This window comes from Motacilla alba, chromosome 18 (genome assembly GCF_015832195.1).
Source record: "Motacilla alba alba isolate MOTALB_02 chromosome 18, Motacilla_alba_V1.0_pri, whole genome shotgun sequence".
NCBI classification, from domain to species: Eukaryota; Metazoa; Chordata; class Aves; order Passeriformes; family Motacillidae; genus Motacilla; species Motacilla alba.
The window spans coordinates 7691310-7703449 of record NC_052033.1 but is presented as its reverse complement, the minus strand read 5'-3'; the positions used below and the strand labels follow the sequence as shown (position 1 = coordinate 7703449).

Below are 12140 nucleotides of genomic sequence, written 5' to 3'. Positions count from 1 at the left end.
GCCGCGACAGTGCCTGGCGAAGCGGCTCCGCTCCGGCTCCAGCTCCAGCTCCGCCAGGCCCAGACCCGAGGGGAAGGCCGCGCTGGCTTGGGGCTGAGTGCCCGCCGTTTTTGTGCCTTTATTGCCCAACCATAAATGTTTTCCCCCATAATTTCGTTCTGCCCTAGAATCATGGAGTCATCAGAGTTGGAAGAGGCCTTTACGATCACTCGGTCCGAGTGACACTGCCACTGTAACCACTAAACCACAGCACCCATGCCAGGTCCAGATCCTCTTGAGCATCTCCAGGGATGGGGACTCCACCACCTCCCTGGGCAGCCCTTCCCAAAGCCTGACCACACCAAACGATGATAATCTTTAATCTGAATCTCCACTGCCTCAGCTTGAGGCCATTTCCCCTGGTCCTCTGTAGGCCCAGCAGAAAAGCCCGATCCCCACCTCACTACATTTCAGATTCAGCAGTGAGGTCCCCCAAAGTTGTGCCTTTGTGCTGTATTTGTCCTCCCCATGGTTGTGCTTTATTGCCCAACCATAAATAGCTTCCTCTCATAATTTCGTCCTGTCATTACATGGTCGATTGTTGCCCTGGAGCAGTTCTAAAAATAGTGGCTGCCATTAGAACCTACAGGTTTTTGCACTTTCAAAACAGTATTGTGAGCAATGATGTAAATTCATACAGCATATACAAAATTGATTGGATTCTAGGGTCTTGGTATCTTTAAAAAAAAACACTGAAAAATGCACATACTGTACAGTTGGGCAACACTTGGGTTTCCAAGGAAATTCCTCACTTTCCTCATGTAAGAGCCAATGATGAACTCCAACTACCTATTTTATATCTTAAAGTTGAAGGGATGCATTTCATGCCCTACGAATTGGTGATGCTGGTACCATGTGTTCAGCATAGGACTGCCCAGAAGAGCTCTAGACATTTCTCAAAGCCAAAACTACCTTTTTTGCAGTGACATTTGTCAATACTTAACACTATGCTTATATGCTTTATAATCCTGTTTTCTACCAACTTATCCTGAAAGGAGGAGAACTATGTGGGTTTTCATTTTTATGGTTCTATTAATTTAATAGAAAACTCTGCTGTGTTTCTCAGCAGTCATAACTTGGCTTTGCTAGAGTTAAACCCTATTAGTAAGTACTTTTCTGCTGGAGCAAAGTTAGAGATAATCTTTGAAAAAGGGGCCCCTTTGCAGCTGCCTCTGAGATTAACAGTACTGGGCAGTTGTTTCTTTTAAAAAACAATAGTTAACCTTGGGCACCAAAAACCTTTGCTTGCCATGCTAAATATAAGGGGATAGGCTTTATTTTCACAAGTTTAAAATACCCAGTGTAGCTCTGAAGCCTGAGGTGGAAAAAAAGGCCTTCTATTTTCTTTCCCTCAGGAACAGAGTTATGCAGAGAATGTGTGAGCAGATAATAGACTAATTCAAAGCTTCAGACCACATGTCTTCAGAATCATACTATCACTCAAATTAAAGCATAAACAAACATTTGGGACTGACGTAGCTCCTTCAAATAGGCAAATGCCTCAGTCAGGGTTGCTCATTTTGGAACAGACTGAGAGAAAGCAGAATCAAAATGAAGAAATTTCTTGTGTTTGTCTCCTTTTTGGTCCTGCTGACCACTGTTACAGGTAAGAGTTTATATCAACAAACCTGCATATGTGTAGAGATGCAGAGCATATAAGTAGTATTAGTTTGTCAGCCTTATATTTTAGTATTAATTTTTCATATATTTTAATATATTTAATTTTTAAAACTCAAATATTTTAATATTGCAGGCTTTCCATGATTTGATTTTTAACAATCACGATGTTGTATTTGATATTTAACTTTCTGCATTACCACACTGTAGTCATTTGTTGTAAACCCCAAAATTTTAGTTTTACTTGCTTACTATTTTAATATTTTACCAAAGTCCTGCAAGTGGAATGTTCAATGCAAGCTTTTTTTGCAATGTATCTAACTAATTACTTTGAAAAAATCCTATAAAGCAACACAGAAAAGAGCAAAGAGTTGGAAGAGCAACTAATGCCAGTGGTTTGGTGGTGCTTTTGGTTGTATTTGCTCATTTTATAGTACCATGAATATGTGGGCTTTGCTTCATACTAGTAGGACAAGAGAAAACACAAATATAAAAATGGTTTAAAATTCCACTCCTATCTCTTGGAATGCAATATCCCTGGGAAGGGGCTGTAATGAAAGAACACTGTTTATAGAAAAAAAGTCAGGTTTGGGAATGTTTATTTCAGAGCTGATAGATAAAATACTAACTTTTTGATAATTTCAGAATTAATTTCTGCTGTTCTGTCTTTAGACACGTCACCAATTTTGTCTGAAAAAGATGCCAAACAGATGCTGAGGACTCGTCGTGAAGACAGACCAAGAAAAGCTGGTTTCCCTGATGAACCAATGAGGGTGATTTATGACATTTACTCTTAAATTACATTAACTGAAAAAACCCAACACCAAATCCCCCAAAATTTTTGTGCTTAGTATTAAATTTCTATTGCTTCCAGGCAATATGTTATGAATATCACCCTTTAAAGCAGCTGAGTTGTTCCATGAAATATTAAAAAAACTCCTTTAAATTCTTTCAATTACAGTTAAAGCATTATGTAAGTGCTGAGTATTGCTCAGGAAATGTTCACTTGCAGAATGAGGAGATTATTTATCATGGTTCAAAAATACCAATCAAATTATTGATAAGAAAGTGGCTTTTAATTTATAGAGATGTGGATTTCATCAGCTTGTTGCTGAAAAACTAAGTAACAGGAAAGGTCTTCTGCTTACAGTACATTCTGCACTGCAGGCAGAGAGGAGATGGAGTTGTCAGTGGTCACTGTGGAGGCTGAGGTAGTTCTCAACCAGCTTTAAAAATTACTTTGTGGATGCTACAGATAGGATGGTTTTTTATGATATTGTAAGAGTTTTTAGTTGCCAGCTTAATGCAACAGTTTTAGATTTTCATGCAATATTTAAATTTATTTCTTTCTAAACCCTATTACAACAAAAGAAAAAGAATTAAAGAGCCTTCTGTTTTCCTTGCTTTGACAAGACCTAACACATAATCCTGCACTCATCAAGGGTACTTAAGGTATTTTAAAACTACTGCCTATTTCTTTCTAAAGTAAGTAATCTGAGCTAAAATTACATGGTTCTGAAGAGGCAAAGCCACCGCAGTCAGGGGCACACAAGGGATTGTGCACGTGATGAGCACAGGGGACTCAGTTTAGCAAGGTGCTGAACACTTCTGTACTCCAGAGGACATGAAGAGCACTTCGTGCCTTGCAGGATTGTAGAAACAGCTTCTGGTTTTCCCTTTCCAATGTGTAATGTACACCAGCCAAAAAGTATCTACCTGCCCAACACTGGGTGAACACACTGTCAAAGGGGACACCTTGACAAACCAAAGCTGTCACAGATGTTGCTCTGTGCTTGTTGACAACCTTGTACACTGAAAATTGCACAACACAGCCAAAAACCAGAAGGCTGCACTGCTACCCACAACACTCAGGACTGGGTTGGTTTCTAAGTTGTTAAACAAGCCTTGTAAGTTTTTGGAAATGAGCAGGAATATAGCTCCCATCTGCTGTATAACCACAATTAAGGTTATGTAGTAAATATAACAAATATTGAATACAAAATAAATGAAGCAGCAGAACACTTGGATTGAGGTAATTCCTGTATGGCAAGAAGCTAAATGCATGCGTGCAACATTTAATCTATGGTTTAGTTTTAGCTGGTCCTGTGAGGAGCAGGGAGTTGGACGTGGTGATCCTTATGAATTCTGTGACTCTGTGTGGGGAGAGGAGGGATTCAGGGCTAAAGAAATGTTGGATTTCTGACTCTGCTGCTCTGTCCTCGACATTTTCTGTCCTACCACGATTAGGAGCAAACACTTTTTGAGAAATTCCAACCTTCTTTTATTTATTTTCTTTTGTTTTTTTTATCTAGAAAGCAAAGCTGACCCTCTGTAAGAAAATCCAAACATAAGAGTATTTGTTTTTGCTCCCTAAATGTCAAGGTTTTCAGTAGAAAAGGATACATCTTCTGATAAAAAAACCTCATTGCCCTGTGGAACATGGAGATTTTCCATGTGAATGAAGGTGCATGGCTGCTGCTTCCCTGTGCACAGCTTGTGCACATGGACTCAAGGAGAAAAACTGATTTTGTATGGATGCTTTGTAGCAGAATGAAATGAATGCTGGGATGAACCCACCTCTGTTCATCTGTTTTAAGCAAAAGCTGTTTGTATTGGACCAGATCATGCTGAGCTGGGGAATGTAATTTGCAATTCTTTGTGACACTCTTTGACTTCCACAGTGCTGCTTGAGTCAGAAACCTCTTCAGTTAAGACAGAAAGATCAGCCCTATTTGATTATTAAAAGAAAATGTAATTTATGTTATCAGCATGTTTTAAACTTAATTTGACTGAGATTCTGCTTTTGATAACATGGCATCTTCTCAGTCCCATAGTTCTGTTCCCTGCCAGTTCCTAAGGCAGTCTCTCCCCAGAGATCTGAGCCAAGTCTCCTGGTGCTGTAAGGAGAGGAAGCCCAGTGAGAGGCAGGATCCTGATGCTGGAATACTTGGCCAGTGCAAAGGGTTTAGGCTACAGATTCCATTCCAGCAGTGCCCCCTCTGCAAAGCAATGGGGGATTATTTTGAATAAATGTATCTGGTGTTCACAAAGCTTATGAGCCCACTAGGACTGGGACTTTTTATAAGTTACATTTGTTCCTCATGGAGGTCAAGTTTTTGGTACACAGCCTGCTTTATTTCAATGAATTTGTTGCTGAGACCAAAGCCTCTCTCTATAAATTGGTGTAGGAAATTCACATTATTTTATTTATCACCAATCAGCACTGGTGATAAATAAAATAAATATAAATGTTTTAACTTATTTTGATATTATGAGCACAAAAGGTATTGAAAATTTGAACAACTTATGCTTAAAATAAAACCAGAATGATTTTGTTGAAGGAATTTCAAATGGGGTTTGATAAAGCTGTTGTAATTTTATAAGATATAGATTTGGCATAGATAAGAGCTTAAATTTGATTGCTGCAAGTATTTTTAGATTTATAAATTTTTAGAGTAATGGAAATAAACCGGCTGCAGCACTAGAATAGCTTGTGTCTTGGGAAATGTGTAGTTAGTGTGTGCTACCTACTAGAACCCTTCAGTCCTGCCACATGATCCTGCAAGGGGTTAATGTTCTTTAAGCAGCAGGAACCAGTTTTCAAAAGGGGCTATAACAAACCTATTTGTGAGAATCCTTTGTACTCTTAGGCCTAACAAAAGTTTCTGTGTTGATATGCAAATAAGAAATGTGTATACAGAATTCCTAATTTATGAATATTGTTGTATAATTCTTGCTCATCACCTCTGCTGGTCTGGAGATGATGTCATTAATTAAATATTGCTAGGCTGGGGCAAGCTGACCAGCAACACCATTTCACTATATTTGATTATTTTAAGGGATAAATTACTGGCTCTTCCATCAGCTGTGAAATTATCCTGGGTCCCTGGCCTGACATTAAAATTGAGCGATTACACACTTAAATGACTTTTGCTTTTCTTTAAATAGGAGTATATGCTTTACCTCCAGCGCTTGGAGCAGAGATCAGAAGAGCAATTCCTTGAACACTGGCTGAATCCTCACTGCCTCCCACACTGCAACAGGGATCTGGTGCATCCAATCTAATGGGTTTGCTTGCCCTACAACTGGTATATGTACATATATACATATTTCTTCTACAGTACATCTTTTTTTCTCCATAATGAAAGGCAGAGCCACACACTGGGAGAGAAGGGAATAACCAAAGGCTGGGGGAAGCACCTTGTGCTGAAAGGTGTTGGGCAGCTGAGCAGGGGCAGGGAACAGAAGTGTCCCAGGCATCGACTCCGTCACTCTGTTCTGTTCACGTTAATGAAATGCTGGTTATGCATTTCTCTGCTATGTGGGTGTAAGCTGGTGACTGCAGAACACTCTTATTAATGTGGCTTCAGATTGCTCCTGTTTCCCTCCTGTCTGCTTGCGTTCTTTTTCCAACTGTTGTGTTTAAGTCTTGTACTTGTTCACTTAGTGGAACTGGGGCAGGATTAAACTCAGTTGTTATCCTGGAGATATTCAGGATGCAGTCTGACCTGCAAGGAGGTTTTTTAAACAGACATGAAATTTGTCAACTGAGATAAGTTTGAATAATCACCATAAAAGTAAAGCTATATTGCTCTCACTTAACTTTTTAGTATAAAAATTGGAGATTTAGCTTTAAATTTTCAAAAGTTTTAAGCAGCATAATACAGAGATGGTATCTGTCAGAGCTGATCTGTTTCAAAAGACAGAAACTTCATCTGCTTAACATTGTTTTATCTATTTGTACATCTCTGAATACCTTTAAAAATTGGGACATTGTGGTAGACTTCAGTGGGGCTCTATTAATCCACAGTAAAACAAAGGTCTGAAACTCATTTAAAAACAAAAACATAACATTCCCAAACTTCAGCCTTAGGAGGTAAGTTGGCAGTTTTCAAAAAAATCTTCCAGCTGAGACACAGTTGAAAGCTGGCTCACTTAGCTACAGGAATTCTTCCCAACAGCCGCTCCCAGGCCACTGTGAGGAATTAATGTTTGAAAAGTTTAAATTACTTGAAGCCCTTAAGATGTCATTAGTATGGCCAATGTCAGCATGGATTTTGATATTGTGTTCTTTTTTTTCTGCAGATCTCCACATGGATTTATACATGATTGTGTTGAGGAGGACAAGATTATTCCTGCATTGGCTACGTGCTCACTGTAGAGCAGAACCTCTCTGCAGTATAGTGCACTCCTCACGATACAAAAGAACTTCCAGCTCTAAGTGGCTTGATGAGTTCTAGACCACCATGTATTTTCTACTAGCAATGATTGCATGCATGAATAACTGAATTGAGAGTTTCCACAGTTTCTGAGGTATGGGCAACTTATTAGTCCTAGAGTATCCTTTCAAGGGCACAGGTTTAGACTGTCTGAAGCAAAAGAAACTTGGAGGGAAAGGTCAATAGAAAATTGCAGAACACCAGCATGAAGAGAAGGCCGGCTTTGTGGGCTTTGGAGGAATCCTTAATTACAGTTTTCTAGGTTAAATAACAATATTTCATTAAGATACAACATTTATGTAACACTATTTCCTACTGCCTGATGAGTATTTCATGTATTGTTTCATAATAAATGCTTGACTCAATTCCATTTGCAGATGATTTTGTTCCCTTAGTCTCCTATACTATTCTGACAAAACTCACTGGAAGTGAGGCTCAGTTTTGTGAAGTACTAAGGCAACATCAGAAGACTTTCTAGGACCAGCAGCTGGGAAGCCCTATGGTGCAGATGAATAATTGTGTAGTTTCTCTGCATAATTATCCCTTTCCCTTGTAATTCTGCCAGGAGGAGCAAATGAATCCAGCCAGCCCTTTCCTGCCTGTGTGCCTTTATAACTTATAACTTATACAAGTATTTTTTCTTGGAAAATGATATCTTGTACAGTCAGATGGAAAACATATGATGCTTGCAAAACAACATAAAAATTGCTTGATGGCTCTTAAATGACTGCTGTGATCTGCAGCAGCAACAGAATTAGTTATGAATGGAGCAAAGTAATTTCAGAGTTCCTCACTGCACTCCCACTTAAAGCCTGAGGATTGGAAGAAAAATAAAACACAATTTTATGAATATCTATAAGGTAATCAATGCTACAGAGCTCTTGACAGGCTGGACTAGATTAACAGTTTTTCTGGTATACTTTTCTTCCAGTAAAACATCTCTGCTAGATGACTCCAAGGAAATAATTTAAATCTCAAAGCATCAAAGGCTTGCTTTCCCCTACTGCCAAGATAAATGATAGATTAAATCTGGGAGTGTGAAAAAGTATAATCAGGCTGCTATTGTGTGCTTCATTCATAACTCTCTCAATACAGAGATCTAAATCTGCATATCTCTTTGAGTTAAAGTCACTAGGTGAAATCCTGGCTCTGTTTTTATTTGCACAGTGAAAAATTCATTTAATGACAATTATGTCAACTGTCATCCTGTGAAAGTCGTTTTTCAAGTACTTCTTTGAAATGAAAGAACTCCCACCTAGTTATACTCATTCATTTTGAAGGCAACTAGGAAGGTTAAGCAGAAGGTTCTGCTCAGTTCTTCTCAGTAACACTGAGCTAATCCTAAGGCAAATGTGGAATATTGTTCATTGCTTTGCAGTTTGCTTTTCCACATGTGGGCCAAAGGATCTCATGTAGGTATTTCCAACCAGAAGTGAAGTATTATTAAGTCTAATTAACAAGGAGAAAACTAGAAACATAGAAAAGTGAAGTACTTCCTGATCACTGATCCACATTCTCTCCCACTTCATAAGGGAAGGAATTATGGTGTAGTGCTAAGAGCCTTTAGCCCACATTGGTGTCAGACTGATGGGCAAAGGAGCCAACTCATATTTGCACTCACGTTCAAACCAAACCCATCTTATAAATATCTACACCTCTGTTCTGGGCTAGAACTGACCACTGAAGAACCTCCTGGTCCCTCAAGGCTAGAAAAGCAACAGACAGCATATAGGAAAGTTTGAAACATAGGGAATAAAGGGAGAAAAAAAAAAGTATGAAAGAAAGGAGAATGAACTAAAAATGTTGAAGTTAAAAATTATAAAAGAAACCTAGACTAAAGCCTATGAATGCCTCAGGAATCCTGTCATCATGAAGAATATAGCCAAGTTACTGCTTTTTAAGACATTCAGCTCTTCTGCCAGATTTAAGAAGCCAAGCCATCCCTTCATAAAAATTAATTTTGCAAGTAAACACAGAAACACCCTCCAGCCTATGGGAGAGGCAGCCAGAGAAGAGGAGACCAGGACAGCACAGCAGACTTTCATAAGTTTGCTCATCACTGGCAAACACTGAAAGCTGAAGAGAGAGTGAAGGCATGTGACTGCTTTAGACTATTGCCATGGATGCAGCAACCCCTCATTCTGCTTATTGTATATTTCTGTATGTCCATAAAATATACACAATGTTTTACATAGAATCCAGTGAATTAACAAGAGAACAGGATCTTAGGATCAGGGGTAAATAAATTAGCTCAAGCATTTATTGTGACTCAGCAGTGAAAAAATGCACAGATAATTAGCATAAAAAGTAAACACTGCATAAATATACTTAGCTATTGCTACAGAATTATGTAATTAAGCCCTTTTTCAGAGTCCTTCAGGTTTTTAAAATTCTCTTCCTCTACAGAGATCTTTCCTTCAAAGCTCCGTTGAGTTTGAATTCCTCTATAGTTGAACTAGATTGAGTGTGTTCAAGGATTAGTTGCAGGTTTGGTTTTTTTCCATGTCTAAAATCTTGGGGAAAAAAGCTGGACTTTCTTACATGCCTGCAAACCAGAAGAACAAGCATTCTGAAAGTTGAATATTGAAGGTGAGAAAGCTGGAAAAATAGTTGTTTTCCAAATGCTTTTAAAGAGAAGGATTAAAACAGATCTGGGAAAACCTTTCATCCACGATAAGCATGATTATAAGCTCCAATCATTGACCTGTTTTACATCCAGTGCCTTTCCTGATCTGAGCAGCTGCCCACTAGATGCCACTGTTTCTGCATTCAACCAGGATTCAGCCCACAAGGACTGAAAGCACCACATCTCTCTTCCTCCTGCTTGTTTTTTCACTCATTTTCTTAAAATGTTCAGCACAATGGATCAAAATCAAAAGTCACCTCTATCCCACAAAATAAAGACCTTCAGCACATGGCTTATTTTCCCCCTCTGGGTTTGCAGACTGCTCTGAGTGTGGGTGTAGGTGTGGTTGTGCTTTGTTATGCCGCAGAAAGAAATGGTTGAAAGTTTCTACAAGCACATTGTAGTGGTTTGTGGCTTTTTACTGCCTGCCATCCACACACAGATGCTAATAGAAGATTCTGTGTGTTTGCAGAAGCTGTTCCCTCTCAGAGTAGATCATTTGATCCATGTTCAGTTCCCCCAAATTGAGCTGCAGACTGATCAGTTGGTAAAAGCATCACTCTTCAAGGCATGACATTATCTTCCTACATTTATTATCTTTAGCAGCATAGGGAGCTATGTGTTAGGTGCTGAAAAGGCAGACTGTGCCCAGGGCCAGAAATGCAGTGTCTCTCTATAAAGAGCAGATACATAACATCTGCACTAATTTTAAATACACAAGAATTCATTCACAAAGGCAAAGGCTGGGATTTTTGAAAGCATCAACATTTTTCAGCAAGGCCAAAAGATTTTATGACAGACAGATAAACAGGACATGAAGTAGTTACACTAATGCCTCTAAGCACCTTGGCAGTTCAATTAAGTGCCTCTTTCTACCAGACTTACCTTGCAGGAAAACATGCACCAGAAGTTCTTATTTACCAAGACTGGAATTTCCAGAAAGCTCCCTGAAAGCAAGTCAGTCACTTGCTTTATTTGAAATTCACTTTCACAGTGATGAAGGTAATGGAAAATGCAAAACTAAACTTACCAATTTGCAGTTTAGATGATTCAGTCTTTGTCTGCTTATCAGGGAGGCTGAGCAGGTGAGCACATTCTTCCACTCACAATGACAGGACAGATGCTCTGGAACATTACTGGAACATGAATATGAAAAAGAGTTACAAAGAAAATGCCTATCACCATCTGAAATTATGATATAATGTGTATGGAAATGTTTCCCTGCAGTACTCCAGGGTTCTCCCCCCCCTTTTTTTTTTTCAATAGTTCCAGCCCTGTTTCAATTGTCAGAATATTGTTTTGAATGAAGATTTCTGTTGCTCCCAGTGAATGAATGCATAAATAATTTCTGAAGCAGTGGAGTGAAATTGGATTGATTGAATGTGATCACTGCAGTAGGAGCCTACTTTAGATTCTCAGTGAGAACCTATTTTTTTAATGACTAGAGTGGATTTTAGAAGGTTATCTGAGCCTTTTATGGTCTACAAAGAGTAGAAAATCTTGTGAGAACTATGTCTCTTGAGATTTCTGATGCATGATTAGAAATGCTGAGTGATCGGTCTCCTATCTGGCATTTTAATCCCTTTTCAAGTCTGGGGATAGAGATGTGCACTAAAATGAAAAACAGTAAAAAGCAGAAAATGTTCAATGAACTCTGAGTTAATAAAATTCTCCTTGTTCTATCAAAGCAGCAGGGCCAGTGTCAGCTCAACATGAAACCAAAAGTTTGGAGCACTAATGTTATTCCAAATCTCAAGCTCATCTTCATATTTTGTTTTTTTTTTCAGTAAGAGATGATCAGTTGAAGTGCATTTCTTTTTTCCACATTTGGGGAAATTTGGATCTAAAGATCTATTTGGGCATCTTTCTATATAACAAAAGCATTATGTGCATACATTTATTAAATTGAGCCTTAAATACAGGAGATCTTAGACCAAAGTGAGGCAGAACATTGCTTCATTTTGTACTTTGTATTTGTCAGAATAAACAGCAACTATTGAATGATTTCAAGAAATGAATTCAGCAAAATGCTTCAGATGTTCAGAATGTACGTGGCTTAGAGATTTGCTAAGAACCTTTGGTGTGACTCTGAATATGTGACTGTAGTGTCCATAAAACTGAGACCAGTCCTCAAAATGGACTGGAATATCTGATTCACAACACTTCCCCTGTCCAGATATCAACAGAGCTCAATATTTATTTTTATGTGCATATATATTTATGAATATTTTAATGTGCTCTAAATTATAGAAATGTGGCTTAAGTTTCAACAGTGGATGGATCTGAACTGCATTTCAGCATTCCAACTTCAGAAATTAATGTTTTCAGGAACATTTTCTGCCCTGAGTAATTTATTTTTAAGTCCTCAATATTTGACTGCATTTCAGTGATACACAAAGATTTACTATGATTAAATATATAGCACCAGAGGAGGGTTGGGGGTGAGTTGATAGTATTTGGTATTTTATATGAGTCATAGCAGAAAAAAAATATCTCCTCCTTCTCCACTTACCATTTGATACTTTAGAGCTGCTCAGGGAAAGACAGAAAAATGTCTTTATTTCACATCACACAGCTGTTGCACTGCTTGAGAACAACAGTTTAAATATTAATATGACTTTGGGGCTAAAAGCTTTTCT

The 12140-nt window shown here is 38.5% G+C and overlaps 2 protein-coding genes across 4 annotated transcripts in view; one reads left to right on the top strand and one right to left on the bottom strand.

Moving 5' to 3' along the window:
* The first annotated feature begins 1319 nt into the window (after positions 1–1319).
* C18H17orf67 (chromosome 18 C17orf67 homolog) lies at positions 1320–7238 on the top strand. 2 transcript variants are annotated; one of them, XM_038157127.1, is made up of 4 exons: positions 1320–1645; positions 2329–2429; positions 5605–5750; positions 6742–7238. In XM_038157127.1, exons 1-3 carry the CDS (start codon positions 1591–1593, stop codon positions 5719–5721), a joined length of 273 nt encoding a protein of 90 aa, XP_038013055.1. In that variant the 5' UTR covers positions 1320–1590; the 3' UTR covers positions 5722–5750; positions 6742–7238. The 2 variants fall into 2 exon arrangements, with proteins under 2 accessions (XP_038013055.1, XP_038013054.1); XM_038157126.1 differs by having other exon boundaries at positions 1322–1645; positions 5605–5744.
* Positions 7239–9126: 1888 nt separating this feature from the next.
* The window catches only part of LOC119709392, an 84475-nt gene continuing 81461 nt past the window's right edge, over positions 9127–12140 (bottom strand). For both annotated transcript variants that reach the window (XM_038157104.1, XM_038157105.1), the window contains 2 exons: positions 10532–10637; positions 9127–9420 (listed from right to left, as the gene is read on the bottom strand). In XM_038157104.1, coding sequence (XP_038013032.1) covers positions 10570–10637 — 68 coding nt within the window. In that variant the 3' untranslated portion in view covers positions 9127–9420; positions 10532–10569. The remainder of the gene's footprint in view (positions 9421–10531; positions 10638–12140) is intronic.